This window comes from Delphinus delphis, chromosome 3 (genome assembly GCF_949987515.2).
Source record: "Delphinus delphis chromosome 3, mDelDel1.2, whole genome shotgun sequence".
Lineage (NCBI taxonomy): Eukaryota > Metazoa > Chordata > Mammalia > Artiodactyla > Delphinidae > Delphinus > Delphinus delphis.
In genome coordinates this window covers 20,174,929-20,196,578 of record NC_082685.1, presented here as the reverse complement: position 1 = coordinate 20,196,578, position 21,650 = coordinate 20,174,929, and the positions used below count along the sequence as shown (strand labels likewise).

At 51.6% G+C, this 21,650-nt stretch overlaps 1 protein-coding gene across 2 annotated transcripts in view; it reads right to left on the bottom strand.

The window, feature by feature from the left end:
- The window catches only part of COL23A1 (collagen type XXIII alpha 1 chain), a 353,196-nt gene that overhangs the window by 19,661 nt on the left and 311,885 nt on the right, over positions 1-21,650 (bottom strand). Inside the window, exons 6-8 of one of the 2 annotated variants that reach the window (XM_060006761.1) lie at positions 5,791-5,817; positions 4,350-4,376; positions 2,960-2,986 (exon numbers count right to left, since the gene is read on the bottom strand). In XM_060006761.1, coding sequence (XP_059862744.1) covers positions 2,960-2,986; positions 4,350-4,376; positions 5,791-5,817 — 81 coding nt within the window. Of the gene's footprint in view, positions 1-2,959; positions 2,987-4,349; positions 4,377-5,790; positions 6,112-21,650 lie in introns of those variants that run through there. The other variant, XM_060006760.1, reaches the window with a different exon arrangement.

Genomic DNA, 21,650 nt, shown 5'->3' with positions numbered 1-21,650 from the left:
GGTCGGTCAGCTCCTGCTTTATTAAGTGATAGAGGCACACCCTTGGGCATTTGTCCCAGATAAACAGAAACATGTTCACACAAAAGCCCATACATGAATGTTCACAGCAGCTTTATTCATAATAGCTCCAAACAGGAAACAATCCAAATGTCCTTCAATGGTGAATGATTAAACAACTGGGGTACATCCATGTCATGGAATACTGCTCAGCAGTAAATAGAAAGGAACAAAGTACTGACACATGTAGCAACTTGGATGCATCTCAAAAGATTTATGCTGAGTGAAAAAAGCCAATCTCAGAAGTTGGCTACTAGATGACTGCATCTACATGAGATTCTTGGAATGCAAATTTATAGAGATGGAGCACAGATCAGTGGTTGCCAGGGGTTAGGCATGGGGGCAGGGAGGGAGGTAACTACAGCTATAAAAAGATAGCAGGAGGGATCTTTGGGTGGTGGTTGCACAAATCTCAAGGGTGATAAAATTGCATGGAAATAAGTAGACGCACAAATAAGTAAAATGGGTGAAAATGGAATAAGGTTGGCAGATTATATCAGTGTCAATTTCCTGGTTGTGAGGTTGTACTACAGCAATGCAAGATGTCACCATTGGGGGAAACTGGATGATGGGTACACGGGGTATTATTTATTACAACTGCCTGTGAATTCTTAATTATCTCAAAAAAAAAAAAAAAAAGAGCGACAAAGGACCACACCATCTCTCTCATGCAGCACCAAATCCCTCACTCTTGGCAGTGTTAGTAATGGGTCAGACCTCAGGCAGCCAGAGCCCTCACCTTGTGGCCCCACCTGCAAGGAGGAGAGGAGGAGAGACCACAGTGCCCCCAGCACTTCCTGCTGCCTCAGTGGTGCCCGCCCAGCACTGGCTCAGGACACAGTAATGTGGCACATCTGGCTCAATGCCAGCAGTTCCTAACCTTCCTGTCACCAAGAAAGGAAGAAGCCTTTTGTGGATTGGGCCCCTGCTGTGTGCCCAAGCTCTGAGGAGTGAGGCCTACCTGGAGGTTATCTCACCTAACCCTGCGACCACCTGGCCAGGGCACTGCTATTGTCCCATTTTACAGATGGAGTAGCCAGTGGTCAGAGAATGTAATCATTTACCCAAGGTTACAGAGCTAGGAAAGGCACTGTCTCCTCTGACCACTGAGGCAAGAGTCTCTTTTAGACAGTATTTTTCATCTGTGACCCCACGATGTGAGAGAACTTGGTTCTCTAGACCACTGCACTTAAGACATAGCTCACTTGTTTTCCTAATTAAAAAATTAACTGAAGCTCGCAATGTCCACCATGCAGATCTTCTGATCAGTCTGACTCAGCCAGGGTCCTGACCAAGAAGATAGAATTCTAGCCAAAAGACAACTGAGTTTGGTAAGGTCACCCAACCAGAGTGGCAATAGTCGTGGGTCATTTCTGTCTCATTTTACACTGTGTTAGGAATCAGCTGACGATACTCCGCCCACTGCTGCTCCTTTAATAGCTCAAGGGCTCAGGGTGGGAACCACTGGCCTGGAAGCTCCTTACCAAGGCAGAAAATGGGTGTAGATACTTGAGCAGGTTCTAGAAGAGGTTTAGGGTCTTCTCCTGAGTTACTTGGAATGAGGCTGGTCAGCCTCCTCCTCCTCCTCCCACCAGGATTGGATGGCTGAGGTCTCCCCGGGGAACGTGGGGTGAGTCGAGGGGAATGTACACACCAGCAGCCCAGACTCCGCCAGTCTACCTTGAGGATTCGGCGATTGTACACGTGATGGTCTCTACTTATAAATCCTGGACTGAGCCTCGGGAAAACCATCTAGTTGGCAAAGAGGTGTGTGATGAGAAAGGCAGGAGGGTGATTTAGAAACGACCAGGCTATTTCTGGAGGCAAAGCCACTTAACCCCACCTGGAGAGAGGAAGCCTGGTCATTGGAAGTGGCGGAACACATTCTCCAAACATGGGTGCTATCCTTGCTCCCATCCCACGGGCTCCTCTTCAATGGGACCTTGCACTCCCCCAAGAGCTGGAGTCCATTTCTCCACCCTCTTGACTTGGGCGGGCCCTGTGACTGCTGTGACCAATAGAATGCAGTGGACGTGCTACTGTTTCCGTTCTGGAGGTAGCTCTTAACTGGTCTCGTGCCGCTTAGAATGCTGCTCTTGGGAAGCCCCTTTAGAAATGCCCCCACCAGCCTGGGGAAAGCCTGAGCTGCACAGAGATCCACGAGTGGGCATCCCCAGCTACGCTCCCCACGAAATTGCCAAGACCTGCTTTGTGGGGCCCAACCAGCAAAGGTCTCCACTCTGCTTCAGCCTCCGTTGAGGAGAACCCTGGTTCAGAACAAGGCACTTCTGGGTGCCTGGACTCAGGGGGCATGAAGGGCTAGAAGTGGGCTGGACAGAGACTCTGATCTACTGTTCCCACTTGGGGTGCCAGGTGCCCACTTTCCTGATTGTCATGAATCTTCACCTCAGTGGCTTGGGGTCAAGGATGTCATCCCCATTCACAGTTGGAGAAACTGAGTCTCAGAGGGGAAGGTGACTCACTCCAGGTCACTCAGCTGGTAAGTGGCAGAGCTGAACTCTGGGCTCAGGGCTGCTGGCTACATCCACAGTCTTCCCTCTTCCTGGGTGCCAGCTGCCCTCAGGAAGATCAGTCTCCAGTCTGGGCCCAGTGCCAGCCCCACTGTCTGCCCATCTATGGTGATAAGGGTGACTGGATGTCTGCCAGAGAGTCCCTGTCTGTGCAGGGGACGGCAGCCTCGGCCAAATCAAGGTGCTTGGGGCTTCCACCCAGCGGATGTTGAAGTGAAAACAGGCAGCGAGATAGACCACGGGTGGGGAGGGGCTGCTTGCTCACTTTTTTCTGTGATAAGCATAGGGATCCAGAAGAAACGCTAGGTATACCTTATTATGATATGAAACAAACCATGTGGGATCAGGGGAGGGTCTTGCTCAGTTCTTACCCGGGGGCCAAAGTCTCCTGGTGCACCCTAGGAACAAAAAACAGGGTGATACATCACCACTACTTTTATTACTACTTCACATGTGTGGAGCATTTGCTCTGTGCTCAGTGCTTCATATACACAGTCTCACTTCATTCTAAGAAAAAAAACATAAAGGTTCTATGTCATCTCCATTTCCAATGAGGAAACTGAGGCACAGAGAGGCTAAGTAACTTCCTCAAGGTCACATAGCTAGTAGATCCAGGGCTTGGAGCCAGGTGGTCTGTTATCTATTGGCAGCCCCCAGACACAGCAGAGTGGAACCCCCGAACCTGGGAATAATGAGGGATGATAACTGATTTACTGTTTTAAGCCACCAAGTTTTGGGGCAGTATGCTATGTAGCAGTAGATGCCAAGACTTCAATTTCTCTCTGTTTTCAAAGCCTCTACCTTAATCATTTCTATGACTCGGTGGCATCAGCCAGAATTGGCAAGAAGGCAATCACTGTACCTGCCAACTGCACGAGTGTCTCATCATCTACAAAGAACATTCAGACGGTTACCTCACGCAGTCTTCCCCATGAGAGGTTGGTTTTAATTTACAGATGGAGAAACTGAGGCCCAGAGAGCTGGGTAACTTGCCAAAGGCCACACAGTTGGTGGTGGAGCTGTAATGCAAACCTGAGGCTCTGAACACCAGATCCTGTGCCTTGCTCAGCCCTGAGGGTGGACCGGAACCCTGGCTGCCCTGACCTATGCGGGCCACATAGCAGTGGCGCAGCCCAGCCCAGCCCTGCCCTGCCCTGCCTTAGAAATGCCCTGTCGGTTCTACCACACCCAGGTCTGTTATGGCCCCTCCCTCCCCTGACTCCACTGTGGGACACACAGGTCTCCCCTCTCTCCTGCTCCCCTCCAAGTCACTTGGAGTTCCCAGCCCTCCAGGAGTCTGACTGTGACATTTAGTGCCAAATGTCAGGGAAGACCTTCTCACAAAGGGCTGCAAAGGGTTAGCTCTCTGCCATTTGTTTTCCTGGGGGGGTGTCCTCCCCACAAAGAATGCCATCAACAGTCAGTGTTCAATTCCACAGGCTCTTCTGGCACCTTCCCCTTTTCAGGATTGATTATTTTGGAAACTCATCATTCTGGGTAGACTGTGCTTTGAGTTTTGTTACACTCTGGTGCCAGGAGAACTCGGATTCAACCCTCCAGGTACTTTAAATTGTCAAATGTAAGCCTTGTAACCACTTTAGGAGGTAGGAACCACTAGCCCCACCTCACAGATGAGGAAAGTAAGGCTCCAGGAGGGGATGTAACTTGCCCAAGGTCACACTCTGGAGCTGGGGTTTGAAGGCAGATTTCTGGCCTCCTTTATCAGCCTACTGCATCTGGACAGCTTCCAGCATCACTTACCTTTTCTCCTTTGGGGCCTGGAAGTCCCTGGAGAAGGAAGATAGAGAAAGAACAGGAGTGAGTGAAGAGCACTAGGCTAGCCCCCTTCTATCTTCCCTGAGGCTTTGAGGGCAGAAGGGCCTGTGAGGCTGAGCAGAGCTGTGGGCAGCTGAGTGAAAAAACATACACGCCTATCAGCCTTTATGAGGGCTGCCTGTGCTGGCCCCAAGGAAGCTCTGAACCTCAGTGCTCACCACAAGGAGGACAGGAGACTGGGGTGGTCACTGGCATCCTCTCTGGACAGGGGCACATGTGCTAGTCATTTCCCCCAGAGAACAGAGCCCTCCCTGCTCAGCACCCATTGTGCCCAGGTACCAGTGAGGAGGTCACTGTCTTCACAGTCTGGGGGTGTGTGGATGTGGAGGTGGCTTCCTGCAGGCCATGATGGCTGCCATCACTCTCTGGCTGCAGGGAAATGTGTCTCTTTCAGTCTTGCCAAGTTACCAGGACTTCTAGGGAAGCTGGTCAGGCCACACACAAGGCACCAACTGTGGAGCTCAGAGACCCTGGGGTGGGGGCCAGGCTGCAGTGGGCCAGCTTGGGGTTCACACTCTTGGTCAGGGACCTCGATCACTGGCCTTCTTCCCAAAACATCCATGTTCCCTTCAGGTAGTGATGGATTCGCTCATTCACTCATCCATCTAGGTAGTGGGTTCTTTCTTCCCCTTTAATAATGCACTCATCATCAGTCAGCTCTTCAATCATTTGTTAATTCACTCACTTGTCTGCTCAACCATCATGCATTTATCCATCCACTAACTCATCTACTCTTCCATGCATCCAACTGTGTGTACAATTCATTACCTCATTTGACTCTTCTTCCATCCACCCATCCATTCATCCATCCATCTGTCCATCTGTTCATCAATCTATTCATCCATCTGTCCTTCCTTCCTTCCATCCATATCCAATTATTCATTTTATTATGCTGTCTCTGTGTGTATCTTATTCATTCTGCTAAAGATGCCAGTGGACCATATGCTTCTGGTCCAGGTGTTGAGAACTCTTCAGCCTGATGTCCACCATCTAAGTCTTCAGACTGTATGAGGGGATGCTTTGTGCCTGGGGTCTGCTGGGAGGGCCTTCTGTGTTTTGAGGGCTGACTGGGCACCAGGGACAGTGCTGTTCACAGTTCTTTGCATCCCCAGCATCCCTGTGGGGAGAATTAATATGCCTGTTTGACAAACAGAAGCCTCAGGCTGGGGAGGTGAAGAGGCCTCCTCAAGGTTGCACAGTCAGCAGGTGGTGGAGCTGGATTTAAACTCAAGTCTGATGGTCAAGTAGCTTCTCTCCATGCTAAACCAGGTTCTTAGTGGCCCTTCTCTCTGGCATCCATGGTAACTCCCAACCCCAGGGGCAGCCCCATCCCAGGACCACCTACAACTGCCCTGTTATCACTTACGGGCTTGCCATCCAGACCCAGTGGTCCCTGGAAAACGAGAAAGAGAGAGAGAGAGAGAGAGAGTGAGAGAGAGAGTGAGAGAGCACAGAGGTTACACACAGGAAAGGCATTTCTTCTGTGTTTTACGACCCAGAGGCACAATTGAGTGACAAGAGACCAAAGCCTGCCCCGAGCCCATGGTCTTGGGTACATTTCACGTGGACTCAGGGTGGGGGCATCTCTGTGCTGTTTGTTGCCCAGAATCCCCTCCTCTGATAACAGAGCCCGTTTCTTCTCCAAAGCCACCCCCATCCACCCCATAGGGTTTGGACATGTGACCATATTCCCTCGGCCAGGGTGAGTAGTTCAGGTATGAGTGTCATGCCTGGGACTTTGAATGGTGGAGCTTTAGAAGAAAAAGGATTCTTTTCTCCTGATGGGGCTAATCCTGGAGCTCCTGGGGGCACCACATGGCTTGAGAAAGAGCCAACAGAGAGGAAGGCAGAGCTGAGAGACAGAGAGAAAGGCACGCAAAGGGCCTGAAGCTGAAACTACCTCTGCATACTTCTTTCTGTTTGTCAGCGAATACATTTCTTTCCTTAAGCCAGTTTGAATTGAGTTTCTGTCACTTGTAACTTGTTAGGGACTGAATGTGTCCCCCCCAAATTCATATGTTGAAACCTAACCCCCAATGGGATAGTATGTGGAGGTGGGGCTTTTGGGAAGTGATTAGGTCATGAAGGTGGAGCCTTCATGAATGAGATTAGTGCCCTTATAAAAAGGACCCCAGAGAGCTCTCTAGCCCTCTCTCCCCACCATGTGAGAACACAGTGAGAAGTTGAAAGTCTGCAACCCAGAAGAGGGCCCTCACCAGAACCTGACTGTGCTGGCACTCTGATCTCAGACTTCCCAGCATCCAGAACTGAAGAGATAGATTTCTGTGGTTTATAAGCCATGCAGTCTATGGTACTTTCTTAGAGTAGCCTGAACTAAGACATAACAAGAAGAGTCTTGAAAGCTCTTTCAGCTCCCTGCACTGCTGTGGTCTTTGAAGGCAAAAGTCAAATAATACAAGGGTGGGTCTAGAGAGCTGGGGCCTCTCAGTGGTCTGGGAGTTTTGTGGTATCTTCAGACGGCTGGTGACCACTGCCCAAAAGCTCCCACTGTCCACCCACCTGACAAAGCCTCACTGGATTCTTCTATACCCTTGTGGAGGTGTAGAGGAATCCAATGGGGGCGCCATGGACTGGGTCCACCTGCCTGCTGGTTCCAGTGGTAAACAGCCAGTTTCCCTGGCTGGGTCTCCAGACTGCCCTGGCCGACAGCCATCTGCAGATTCCCCAGATGCTGTGAGAGCGACTGCTCCTTGGTGCCCTCACTCAAGGGCCTCACTCCAGGCAGGAAACCAGGGCAATTCTGAAAATTGGTCTCCTAAGTGCTTCTGGCCATTCCCTTCACATTTAGTTGAGGGTCTGGATGTCAGGGTGATGGCCTGGGGGCAGCTGGGGTCCCAGGAGAGGGGGAGTGGGGCCATTCCAAGGTCTTGGGGGCCCAGGCTCTGGGGGCTCCTGGTCAGGTGCAGTTTCGGTCCCCGCCATCTGCAGCTCATCAGAAGCTGTCCTAGCTGGCCTGTCTCCTTGGGCCAGCTCCTGGCTGTCCTGACCTGGATCCGTATGAAAAGCCTTTTCCCTTTAGCAGTCCTCTAAAAGTAGGTCCTGCCCCTCATCTACCCCTCCATGCTCAGGCCCTGCTAGGCCTCCTCAGGGCCATGTCCCTCTGGGCATCTCTATGGGGGACCCCTCACCCTAGCCCTCTCAGCTGCCATAACACAGAGGGCCCAGTCCCATCCTGGGTCTCTTCTGGGGGCTATTGGTGGCCTCCACACTCTGCCTGAATCACAACAGAAGCCCTGTGTAAGGAAGGTGTTATCATACCCATCTTACAGAGGAGGAAACTGAGGCCCAGTGAGGGGAAGGCCTTGCCCCAGGCCATGCAGCCGGAAGAAGTGGGGGCTGGAGCCGACATGGCAGGCACTTCAGTTCTGTGTCCACACTACACTCAAGCCACGGCAGTGGTCTTGCCTGGCCTCTGGCCACTCTCCCCTCTTGTCTGCCCTTGCATGCTTCTGTTCAAACCTTCCCTGCTCTGTCCCATTGCCCACTGGATCTCGCCTGTCCACGGGCCCCCAGTCACCTTGTCCAGTGTGGTTGCCACTGCAGACTCTGTGCCCAGGCCCTGCATGTGTCTGTCCATCCTGCTGACCTGAGCCCAAACACAGTGCAAACTTTGCCCCTCTCTATTCTGCATGGATTAAAAAAAGCCATAATGCAGATGGAAATTAAAAAGAGACTAAGATGCAGTTTAGAACTAAGTAAAGCTCCTTCCTTTTCAAGAAGTAGCAAGTGTTGGTGAGGATGTGGAGAAAAAGGAAGCCCTGTGTGCTACTGGTGGGAATGTAAATTGTGCAGCCACTATGGAAAACAGTATGGAGGTTCCTCAAATAATAAAGCCACCTTATGATCTAGCAATTCCACTTCAGGGTATTTATTCAAAGAAAATGAAAACAGTAATTTGAAAAGATATCTGTACCCCCACTGTAGCATTATTTACAATAGCCAAGACATAGAAACAACCTAAGTGTCCATCGATGGATGAATGGATAAAGAAGATGTGGTACACACACACACACACACACACTGGAATACTATTCAGCCATAAAAAAGAATGAAATCTTGCCTTTTGCAACAACATGGATGGAACTTGAGGTGCATTATGCTAAGTAAAAATGTCAGGCAGAGAAAGACAAGTACCACATGATCTCACTTATATGTGGAATCTAAAACAAAACAACAGCAAAAAAACCCATGCTCCTAGATACAGAGAACAGATTAGAGGTTGCCAGAAGGAAGGGGGCATGGGTGTGGGTGTGGGTGTGGGTGAAATGGATGAAGGGGTCAAAAGGTACAACATTCTAGTTACAAGAGTTCTAGGGATGTAATGTACAGCAATGAGGACTCTAGTTTACACTACTGTATTGTATACTTGAAAGTTGCTAAGAGAGTAGATCTTAAAAGTCCTCATCACAAGAAACTAAACAAAACAAACAAAAAAGGAGACTAAGGTGCAGCTTAGAACTAAATAAAGCTCTTTTCTTCATATGTCAGGAGGGAGAACACAGCAGGCCTCACTGCTAAGTCACCAGCAGCAGCTGCGACATGAGCAGGCCTTGGAACTGGACAGCGTGATGAGTCCAAGGTGTCCCTGATAAAGGCCAGAGCAGGGTTTGCTTTGGACTTGACTCTGCATCCCTCACAGGGTTTGCCCTTGCCACAGCCCTGGGAGACAGGTGCCATGCCCCCTCCTGCAGATGAAGAAGCTGAGTCAGTGGGATTGTCCAAGGGCTTGAAATAGGTTCCACTCTCTATGGAGTGCTCCCTCTTCTGCAGCACAGGGTAGTGGGGGTGACAGATGGCTGTCCAGGGAACCTAGGGAGAAGGTTCATAGGCTTTGCCTTCTTTCCAGGATTCCTGGTACATCTGTCTCCCTCACTGAGCAGACCCTTCCTGGGCAAGGGCTCCCTGGACCCTCTTTCACTTTGACCCTCTGCCAGGGCCAGTTCCAGCTGATGTGAAGCATGCAGCGCCATGGTGCCCTGCTTTTCTAGAAGTGTCCACTGCAGAAGGGAGCCTGGGGATGTTGCCTTGGCTTTGACTCCAGAGGGGAAAAAATCAGTGCCACCAGCTGTCTCTGAGAGCGTTAGACCTCAGCTGCCCCTTCCTGAGAGTGAATCCTGCCTTCCAGGCAGGATGCTCCCCTCTGCCAACTCCAAGACTGTCCTCGATGGCACATTGATGGTGCAGCCTTGGTCCCCTACTTTCTCGTTTGTGAGAAGCCCTGTAAGTGGCAGAAAACCAAGTTTCCCACCCAGGGCCCTGCCTGTATTTGGGATCACAGAGCCCTTGCTCCAGGTCTTGGAGTTTTAAAAACATGAATCAAATCTGTAGTTTCTGAATAATGGCAAGAAGGGGCATTAAGAGCAGCAATCTTGGAAACGCCCATCGCAGGGCTGAAGGAAAGTCACCTCGAATTCCCTGGGAACCCAAGATTGGAGCTGTATGTGGCTAGATATGATGCCAAGAAGATTCCCTTGGCAAACACAGAATGCCCACGTGCAAATGTTTAGAGACCAGAGGGTGCTGGCCCAGCCTTGTGGGTGGAGCTGACCCACAGCCATGGCCTTAGTCTGAGGAGGTGGCTCTGGGCTCACCTCTGGTGACACCTAGGCAAGAAGGCTGTGCCCAGGCCCTTGAATTCTCTCTCTGGGGAAACAGCTGACCCTTGGAGAGGCTGACAGGTGACCAGTGGTGACTGGGAGTCACTGAAGAGGGGACTCACAGAAGGGTTGGGTGGAGGGGGAAACAACCTGGCTTTGGAGTCAGATGGACCTGCCTAGCTCTGGGGCATGATTCTGACCCCTCTTATCCTGGGGGAGGTTGGGCCCTGGGCTGTGAACCTTAGAGGACGGGCCCTGCCTCTACATACTGCCTTTCCCAAACAGGTGTCCAAGGAACAGTGTCTTGCAGGGTGTAACAGGCTTGCCTGGGGAAGGGAATACTATGGTCAAATAAGGGGTTACACCCTATGAAATAGGTTTCTTTCCTGCAAGATTTGCCTGAGCCATCATCCTGCTTGTGGGTCTCCCGGAGGGCAATGTTCCCAGCCTCACTGGACTCTCTCATCTCAGGGCCTGGCTGAGTCTTAGCAAAGCAACTCTGATGGCAGGCTGTGTGGACCATCTATGAACCAGGTGTTTCCATGTGTTGGAGGGAGGCCCAAGCCTGGCTCTGGGTGCTCTGAGAGGAGGGAAGGGTCAGGGGCTGGTCAGATGGGAACCAAGGACAAACATGGGGTGGGTACAGTAGTCAGGCTGGACCAAGGCAGGGCAAGGTCTAGGCTGAGTGCCCCAGCAGCTGACAAGCTGGTTCTGGGAAGCCAGGCCATCTGGACGAGCAGAGCCCCAGATTGGGTGGAGGTATGGCCTTGGTGGCATGGGGTCTTATTCCATCAAGGCAGCCCTCCCCTTCCTCGACCATCAGCCGCTCCAGCTGCTCCTCCCCCTGGGTCGCCTACCAGAGGAGCGGAAGGAACGACACTGGGCAGCCCATGGAGTGAGGGCAGGGCTTGGGCCTTCCCTGGGTTCAGATCCCCTCTCTGAGCCTCAGCTTCCACAGAATGGGTGATCCTGAGAGTCAGATGCCACAGCACTATGCCTGGAGGTGCTCGGTTCCTGCCGGCTGCCTCCCCTGCCTGATCAAAGCTGTGGAATTCACCAGATGTTTTCATCCCCTTCTGCCCTCCACAGAGCCCCACAGCTGTTTACAAGCCTGGGTTCTGCTTTAAATCACTCCTCCCTGGTGCAGATCAGCTGAGCTCCAGGATGCTTTCGGATGTGTGGAAGCAAACAAAACCCTGTGGTGCGCTGAATCGCATGCCAGGAGGACAGAGCCCCCGTGCTGGCCCATGCCCCTTGCCTCGCTCAGGGACCCGAGCAGCCCAGAGCCTCGGTTTCCTCAGCCATAAAATGGAGGTCTTATCCTTCTCTCAAATGACAAGTTCAACATGGGTCCCAGGTTAGTCTCCTTTGTCTCCTCTTTCAGACCAACCCAAGTCATGAGACCCTACAGGGAAGTGGACACAGAGGTAGAGTCTGCACTGGCTCTCGGGTGGGCAGTGCTGGGGAGGGACCTTTGTGTGGCCTTCCTAGTGGCTGGCAATGGGACGCCAGGCTGTGCCACTGCTGTCATCTCTTACCTTCATGGGTTTGCTCCCTCCCTCCGTCACCCTATTGGTTATTTCCTAAGCAGGGTTCCATGGAGCCATCTTATGAGAAATATTAACTATGGCAAAAGAGGGGAGGTTTCTTGGGGAAGTAAGTATGGGCCATGGAGTATGCCGACTCCATCACTGGAGCTTCTCAATGTTCATCAGGGAACAAAGCCTCGGAGGAACCCTGAGGCAATGAAGTTGTGTCAACCATTTCCTCTGCACAGGGCTGGCTGGTTCTGTTCCTCCCTGTCAGCTATGGCTCAGCCCTCCCAACTGGCAAGAGTATCTGTTGAACTGAAGTAAATCAGTACACTGGTTGTGTTTAGACGGAGACAGGAGTAAATGCTCAGACTGGCCGGAGCTGGGTGACTATCTTGTTTTCTGTTTGTAATTAATGCTGACAGCTCCCCTTGGGGAATGGAGCCCTCCAATGCACCAGAACAGGGCCCCTGGATGAGGGGGCTTACCAGGATTATCGGTCCAGGGCCCAGTAATTATGGCCCAGATGTTGACAATTCATCAAATTACAAGGCTGTTGGGGCCTGGGGTCCCAGCCTGGGACGTGCACATTCCTGTGCAAAGGCTGTCTCATTAGGGCTGTCCAGTGGGCAAGGGGGTGGGTGGGAAGCCCCCTTGGGCAGGTCAGCACCATGCGGTTCTGATTTCTCAGGCCAGGCTGTTTGCACACACATGGGCCACAGCAAGACTGTCCGGGCTTAGCAATTTCCCAGACTTGGATTCCACCGTAGGGTAAGGGAAGAAAGGACCCCCAATTTTTACGCCCAGCCTGGCTGCAGCTCGTGCCTTGGTGGTGGCACAGGGTTCCTCCTGGGGATCCCCTTCCTGGGAGCTGGGGCCCTCTGTAGAGTGGGCTCTGCAGTCACCTACTGCATCTAACTCATAGCAAGCTGTGAGGGCTTTAGCTTGGTGGGGACCTAGGAGCCTGCTGAGGTCAGAGCCCTGCCCTTCACTTGCTCCTTGGCCTGCCCACGCTGCCCCCTTCCACTCCTCGTCTGTACAGGAGAGGGCAGGGCTGGCCTGGAGCCAGGTTTGGTTTGGTCCATGCACTTAAAAAAAAAAAAAGCAAAACTAACCGAATTAGTTGCAACATTTAAAAATTGTGACATTTCACATAAACATCTGGAGTATGGACTTTGCTTGAAAAGTTGAAGATCTTGCACCCTGGGTCCACGTGCTTGGCAATACCTGCTGGGTCAAGTGTTCCTTTAGCTGGGCACTGCCCCAGGGCTACAGGCTCCACCCCACCCTAGTGCCTCACACCTGGCCTGCTATCCTGCTGAGGTGACCTGCCAGCTCTGTAGGGGCATCTGGGTTTGTAACCCTTGGCCTAGAAAATCTCTAGGTCCCTTTAGGTCTATGATTCTGTGAGGCCAGAAAGCCAGTTGGCTTCTATTTTGCAGAGAGGGCATGCTCAGTGAATATCTTGCATATGCACTGGAAGCAATTACACGTATGTCCGTTATACATCGTGGCTAGAAGAGATGGTGCTATGCCTTTGAATTGATCCCAAACTACCTGCTTAAATTACACATTTGCCTGTTACATGATTACCCTGTTAGGTATCATGAAAAATTGTTCCAGGGTGGGGTGAAGGGTAGTGATGGACCTGACTCCCATTGGGTGTGGGAGGATGGAAGCTGGATCAGTGAATGGAGCTTGCCTGCTGAGAGCTGCCTCTAGCCTGGTATCTCCAGCTCAGGCACATGGGGCTGGTCTGATGGAAGGCAATGGAAATAGCAGACAGGCTGAGGCACCCATTTTGGTGGCAGCCTCTGCTAGGGTGAAGATCTAGCAGGATGGATCAGAAGGGTGACGGTCCCATTGTGGCTGGAACTACATGATGGAGGCAGTCTAAAGGGGAGTGGCCTGCCTAGGACAGCCCAGCTCAGGCGGTGGGACTGAGACACAGCATTACCAAGACACCAGGGGACAGAGTGACTGAGAGAACTCATAACAGACACAGAGGCGACAGCGGGTGCTCTGCAGGGACCCCTGATGCCCCAGGCCACACTCCTGATCTGCCCTTTTGCCCTGAGCCTTAGTCTGTGGGTCCACTCGCCTGCTTCCTCCCATCCTCACTCATGTTTGAATTTCCAGCCTCTCTGAAACCCTGGGCTTTGGGGTAGGCCCTGTTTGGTTTCCATGGATGACACAATTGTCACCCACTGTTCATGGATTGGTTGGAATCCTTAAGAATCCAAAGATTTTGTATAAAACTTGTATTTCTAGCTTCTCTCTCTTTTTTAAAAATAAACTTATGTCTTCCTTCCTCCCTCCCTCCTTCCCTCCCTCCCTCCCTCCCTTCCTCCTTCCTTCCTTCCTTCCAGGCTGCGTTGGGTCTTTGTTGCAGTGAGCAGGCTTCTCATTGCAGTGGCTCCTCTCGTGGAGCACGGGCTCTAGGTGCACGGGTTTCAGTAGTTGTGGCACGTGGGCTCAGTAGTTGTGGCTCGCGGGCTCTAGAGCACAGGCTCAGTAGTTGTGCGCATGGGCTTAGTTGCTCCGTGGCATGTGGGATCTTTCCAGACCAGGGATAGAACCTGTGTCCCCTGCCTTGGCAGGCGGATTCTTAACCACTGCACCACCAGGGAAGTCCCTCCAGCTTCTCTTGATATGTTAGGAGATGTGGTAATGATCGACCTGCTTGGGCTGAGCTGCAGCACCCCCTTTAGATGGGGCATGTATCCCCCCAGTTCATCCCAAGCCCAACTTTTCCTTACACTCTCCTGCACCCAGCCAGTTTCCCCTATTTCTTCACCTGGCTGGCCCCTGCAATGTATCAATGAGCTTGTGAGCCTGCAATTCTAGCTCTGAACCATCTCTCCAAACCACGTCCACATCCAGTCCCCCACTCACCCCTGCCTAGGACTTGGCCTCTCTTCTGGACCAGTCTCCACCAGCCTCCCTGCCTCCTATCCCCACATGCCCATCCTTCCTACACAGTGAAGGAGCGGGGGTCATTCTGATTGTTTTGTTTTTACCCGGCAGACCTTGGAGTGAACTGCTTAACTTCCCTGGAGACTGTTTCCTCCTCTGGAGAGTGGGTGTGGTGTGGATGGAATGGTTTCCTATAGATGACAGTGCCCAGCCTGGAGCTTGGCACACAAACGGGTTGAATGAGTGTGACTGTAATGTGCTGGGCCAGTTTTGGAGTAAGAATCCAGTAAAAGGGGTGGAACTAAAAGACATACACATTTGCCTTCTCATCTGGATGTCACTGACCCTGAGCACAGCCCTGTTAGGCAGGTGCCATTATTACCTCCATTCCACAGATGAAGAAACTGAAGCTTGGGGAGGCCAGGCATGGCCATCTTGGCCTGGGCATAAGCCTAAATCTCCTGCCTAAACCCCGCAGGCTTCCCACCTCACCATCCCTCTCTGGCTTCATCTAATGAGCACCTAATACAGCCTCACCCCCACCCTCAGGGCAGAGCCGCAGTGCCCCTTGGCCTGACATTCAAGGACCCCTCCTCTGCCTCCATGGTCCTCCTTCCAGACTCACGTGTTACCTCTGAGAAGTCTTCCTCAACTCCCCCTCATCCCACATAGTTCCTCCGTTACTGACCCTCTACTCTGTCTTCCCAATGCCTCCCCTCCCCACTGTGACTGTCCCCGAGGCTCCAGTGCCCACTAGAGGCCTGGCTCTGAGGGATGTCTGTGAATCTTTGAAGTACCCCCTTCCCCGGCTGGGCTCGTGCCACCCTGTCCCACTGAGTTTGGGTCTAAGTAGCCCAAAAGGGAGGACCCATTAGTGGAAGAACCCGCTCTTGTACGGAAGATGACCCACTGGGGCCAACCTCTCCCTAGATGTCCCTCCTGAAAGATGGGTATGCAGCCCTGGCTTGTATACCTCCAATGACGGGGAACTCACTGCTTCCTGGGCAGCCTGATAGGTTTGCAAAGTTTTTGTTTAAGCCTGGACCTTCCCAGGTTGGATGCTACTGCAAGTTCCCTCCACCCTGTGGTCCCTTAGGGAGGCAACCACTTGCTCAATGAAGCTGGGTACTCCATGGCTGCTGGCCCCTGACCCCACTCTCCTGTTCCCTCCCAGCCAGGCCTGTCTTGGGTGTACCCTCTCTCTGGACATTCCCCCAAAGCTCCCATTTGTCAGCCCCTACTTGGCCTTCCGACCTCGGCTCACACCTCCCTTCCTGGGAGTCGGTACCCCGACTCCCACCAGGCCAGGCTCAGGTCAAATACACTCGCAGCAACCTGTTGTTCCTTCCTGGCCCTGAATTTTTTTTTTTTTTTTTTTTTTTGGCTGTACGCGGGCCTCTCACTGTTGCGGCCTCTCCCGTTCCGGACCACAGGCTCCGGACGCGCAGTCTCAGCGGCCATGGCTCACGGGCCCAGCCGCTCCGCGGCATGTGGGATCTTCCCAGACCGGGGCACGAACCCGTGTCCCCTGCATCAGCAGGCGGACTCCCAACCACTGCACCACCAGGGAAGCCCTGGCCCTGAATTTTGATTCTCTCTCCCACTCAATCACAGCCTCCACGGGGGGAGGGACTCCAGATGTATTTCTCACTAATTGTATCCCAAATGCCAAACAAAGTGCCTCATACATAGTGAGAACACAGTAAATATTTGTTGAGTGAACCAGCTGTCAAGGGAACTCTTCTATGAATGAATGTCCAGTTTCCTACTGATGCCTGTGCCTGGCCTGGGAGCACCAGAGGGCACTCTTGACCTGTTGACGGCTGTCATAGGCACCCGCTGACTCCTGCCCTCTGGGCCACATCCTGGGAGCTGGGCACTGGGGACACTCAAGGGCTCCCCCTGCTGGGGTCAGTGATCATCACGGTGGCAAGAACTGTCACTGAACCCAGCCTGTATGTCCAGTGTTAGGGCTCTCATGGAGTCAATTACCTGGCTCCCCCAATGGCTGAAGAGGGGTTAGGGACATGCCTGAGATCACACGGTCTGCGGAGCCCCACAGCCCACTCTTTCTTCACTGCATGGGCAGGACAGGGGGCCAATCCCTGATTTCAGGAGGAGCTGGGTGGACCAGCTTCATACCCCAAATAACTGCTTTCTCTCAAATCTATTTACTTGGAAGACCTGAGTTTGTCCCAGTGGCTTAGTGCAGGTCTGTGAACATGTTCTTCCTGTGGGGGGGGGGTGAGGGTGCTTTGCTGCCTGGGGGAAGTGGGAAGAGGGGCCAGCAAAGATGTTGTCACAGTCACACCTGCAAAGGGCAGGACCAACTTCTGCTGGCCCTTCATGGCCTGTCCCTGCTGATAGCAATCCCAGAGCTGGATGTGGGAAGATGGCACCTCCCTCGGAGCTTTGTATCTGGGGCTGGGGGCTCCCGGGCCACTGCCAGGATGATGCAAAAGGCTGCCGAGGGTAAGCAGGGCATCTGGGAACCGGGGGCAGGAGCAGCAGCTCAGCCCTCTGGTTCTTTGGTTGCCCCACATGTGACACTTGAGGGACATGGGATAAAGCATGGGCCCAAGGCAAGGAGCCTGGGTGAAGGAGCACCTGTCCTGGGCTTTCGAGGGACCCTGGAGAGGAGGGAGGAAAGGTCAGCACGGTGGCCTTTCCCTGGGGCCTGGCTGTGGCTCCCCAAGGTTCCAATCTGGGGGCCATTAGTGGGGCTTGGAAAATCTGCTTTCATCCCTTCCCTGCTCCACCCAGAATCTGGGGAGATGGGGAGAAGCACTGCAAGGCTCAGATGAAAATGAGATGTAGGATGTTGAAATCTAAAAACAGATGAATTTGGGATATTACAGATGAATCATTTAACTAATTATATTATTACAATCAAAGCTGTTTTTGAACTATGAGAGTGCAAAACAGCATATGAATGTGTGGTGCCCTGTGGTCCTTTTTTGTTCACTTGATTAACTCCAAACAGTCTGAGTTATTCATTGCAAAACTGGTCCCAGGCAGAGGCCCTGTCTCATATCCCACATTTCTGCTCAGAGCTTATGCTGTCCCCCAGGGCCTAGGCTGTCGATGCCCCCATGACTGATTCTGGAGACGACGTGCAGCTCTGCCTGGCGCCCGCCCCGCCCCAGATAGGTGGTGCTTGGGGAACTGGGTGCTGCCAAGCATGAGGAGTTCTGGCTCTGGTCCCTCACCTGTCAGAGCCAGCCTGCAACTCGCGCCAGCCCTCATTTCTCCAGTCTGCCCCTTTTACTCCATCCTTACTGGGACATTCTTATTTCAGTGCCTGATATTATTGTAGCTGCCTTCTACCTGGACCCCCTTCCTCCAGTCTCTGCCCTGTAGCCAGGGAGGCCTTTCCAATATACACTTCTGCCTACACCCCTCTGGGTGGGTGGGGGCCCCTCACTCAACATCATCTTCCCACCTTTCCCTGCCCTCCCTCAGAGTCACTGTCCACTGGCACATGGGACCACATCTCACCCCCTGCCGTTTACATTGTGCCTGTGCTGGTGCTGCATGGAACGCCTCCTTACCTTGTCTTCGTGCCAAACTCCTACTCATCCCTCAAGACATGCCCCAACTGTCCCTCTTCTATGAAGCCTCCCCTTGTCCCAGGCAGAGTTAGCTCCTCCTTCCTCTGTGGGGTCCGAGGCCCTGTCTGGATGCATTACAGGCTTACCCACTGTGCCATAAATGTCTCTGTGTGGGAAGGTCTAGGGAGTCTTCAGGGGGAAGCCAGGCCCCATGTGCTTGTCACTGTGAGATCTGGAAAAGTGGCATGGCCACTCTAAGCTTCAGTTTTTCAGTCCACAAAATGGGCACAAATCATCATGTCCAGGGATATGATGTACTTTGAAACTGTGAAAAGCTGCACAGATCCAATCCCTAATGTTTTCAGCCAGGCCAAGCTTCACACTGCAAATGTGGACAGAAGGGCTAAGTGACTGCCTACCAGCAGGGGTGGAAAGGGACTTGATCATGGCTGTGGTCTCTTTGCTTCACTCAGCTGCTCCTGGCCAGGGAAATGGAATTGGACATTTCACCACGAGGGGGACCCTAATTTCTAATAATCGCTATGATACAGACACATGGATGAGGAATAGGAAAGAAGGTGGAATGAAGAAATTTTCTTCTTCATCTAAGTTAGAACTGGTTTTCTGTTTTTGTTTGTTTGTTTGATTTTTTAATGGAAAGCAGGAAAGGGTCTTAACAATTTGATAATGGGGGTGGAATGGGGAGAGAGCTCCAGGGCCAGATAAAAATAGGGACGAGGAAGAGAAACAGAAAATTCACCCCAAATAATCTGTTTCGCTGGGTGGTGAGAGGAGAAAGACCCTTCTGCCAATGCACAGACAGTCTGAGCCCTGGTCTGCTGCCACAACCTGCTTACTGATAGGGTGGCTGGTGTGATGGAGAGTCTTCAGGCTGCGTGCTAATCCGGGCTTTGCCATGCAGGTGGGCCTTGTCTCTTGGCCAAGTCCTATCAATGTCTGAGCCTAGCTTCCTCCTCTGTCCAGCAGGGCCGAGACCATCAATCTCCCAGGGTGGGAATGCGGGCAATCATGCCCCCAGCAAGCACTTGGTCTGTGCACTTGTTCCCAGGCCCGTTGGAAAGGCTTCTGGGGGATGAGAGTGGACAGTCCTTTTTTCTAGCTCCCTTGGGAGGAGAGAGACTCCCCACCCTTGTCAAGGCAGCTGTCTCTGTGGACAGGTAGTTTCTGTAAACACAGAGCCAAGTTTCCTTGGCCTCCTGCCTGGGTCAGCCTCTCACCGTGGCCTATAAGATTCTATCCCACAGAGCCTTGGAGACCTCTCTGACTTCCCCTTCTACCATTTCCTGGCACTTGCTCGCTCACTCGAGCCACATTGGCCTCGCACGTACCCTGGACACACGATGCTTGTTCCTATCTCATGACCTGTGCACTTGCTTCTTCCTCTGCCAGAAGCATTTCTCAAGTCCCCTCAAAGATTGCTACATCTTTTCATCATTTAAGTCTCACCTCAAATGTCATCTTCCCCAAGAGACTTCTGATTATTTAATCCAAATTATACCCACCCATCCACCCAGTCAGCCCTCTCATCACGTCCCCTGCTTCATTCTCTAGCACATTTTACTGCTTGAAGCTATCTTGTTGGCTTATTACTTGTTTGTTTCTCTCTTCCTCACTACAGGGAGGGGCCTTGTCACTCCTGTTTGGTGCTAGTCCAAAGACCCAGAAAAGCACCTGGCACAGAGACAATGACCGATAGTGTTTCTGAAGTGGGCATGCTCCCCCATTCCAGGGCCTCTGTACCACTGGCCCTCACTGGGTTTCATCATTTCTATGTACCTCACAACCTAATACTCTCCTCATACATTCAAATACACAAATCTTAAGCCCTGGAAGATTTACCAAATACACATTTTTCAAAAATGTTTGAATTGTATTCTGAAGGTGTAAAACAAATGCGAAAGTCACTAAAGCTCAATGCTGAGTCAAAAAAGTCCAAATACCAAAAAAGAGGAAACGTGAGGATTTCGATGTTGTAAATAGGAGATGATGAGACTTTTTCTGTGCCAAAGTCAAGATGTAGGCAATACTGAGCCTTGCGTGACAGACAGGTCTTTTCATCCTAGACAGAAGCCACATTTTGGAGTGCAAAAAAAGAGTTTGTGAGAAGAAACCTTTAGGAAGGTCACAGTGACCCCAAGTTGTCCCTCCCTCTCTATCCCATGGTAAATTGGCTGTTGGTCCCCCTCCCCCATAGCTCCCCAAAGGCTGCAACTGGGTCTGATTCTTTTTGTGCTACCCTAGTACACAATACACCTTCTGTATTTGTTGAACAGAGCCAAGCCTGCTATTTACGAGATGGCAAAATCACTTTATCAACATAAATGCTGATTACTACCCCCTAATGTAAGAATGCTGGGCCCAGGGCTCCTCTGCAGGTCCCACCTTGGACTGACAATGTTCTGAGTTCAAAATTCTCCCGTGTGTGTCTGATTGCATGATATCTGCTGTCCCTGGATCAATTGGAATCTGAAAGCTCTCAAATGCTGGTGATCTCTTTAAATTCTATACCTGCAATTCCAAGTTCTACCACCAGATGGCAGTTAGAATTACACAATATTTATCAACACTAGTTTAATCTCTGAGACTGTGCTTCTAACGAAAATACACCCTAAATTAAAACAAGATACATACGTATATCCATAAATTTTTAACTTATGTTGTCATAGATTTAAAAGTATAATACCCATGATTGGCCAGGGCTTGGGGCAACATGCAGCATTCATGTGCTGTTGGTGTGAAGGTAAATTAGCACAGCTTCTGGGGGGGCAATTTGGCAGTACACATCAAAAGCCTTAAACATGTGCAAACCCTTTGGGCCAGCAATTCAACTTCTAGACATTTATTCAAAGGAGATAATCATTTGGCTTCCCTGGTGACGCAGTGGTTGAGAGTCCGCCTGCCAATGCAGGGGACACGGGTTCGTGCCCCGGTCTGGGAAGACTCCACATGCCGTGGAGCAGCTGGGCCCGTGAGCCATGGCTGCTGAGCCTGTGCGTCCGGAGCCTGTGCTCCACAACGGGAGAGGCCACAACAGTGAGAGGCCCGTGTACCACAAAAAAAACACCAAAAAACAAAAGAAACAAACAAAGGAGATAATCATGGAAATAAGCCTAGATTAATTCCCATGACGTTGACTACAAGGGTGAAAGATGGTCAATATAAATAATATAACTTGGAGACTGGTTAAATCAATTATATATGTGATAAAATGCTATGCAGCAGGCTTCCCTGGTGGTGCAGTGGTTAAGAGTCCACCTGCCAATGCAGGGGACACGGGTTCATGCCCCGGTCCGGGAAGATCCCACATGCCGCGGAGCGGCTGGGCCAGTGAGCCACGTCCACTGAGCCTGTGCATCTGGAACCTGTGCTCCACAACGGGAGAGGCCACAACAGTGAGAGGCCCGCATACTGCCAAAAAAAAAAAAAAATGCTATGCAGCTATTACTTTCTATAAGAATTCTTAATGATGTGGAAAAATCTCATGCTATGTTAAGTGGAAAAAAATAGGCCACAAAAACGTATGTCCACTGTAATCCCATTTTTAGAATAATAACTATAAAAACAAATTTGTACACAAAAAGTATGGGA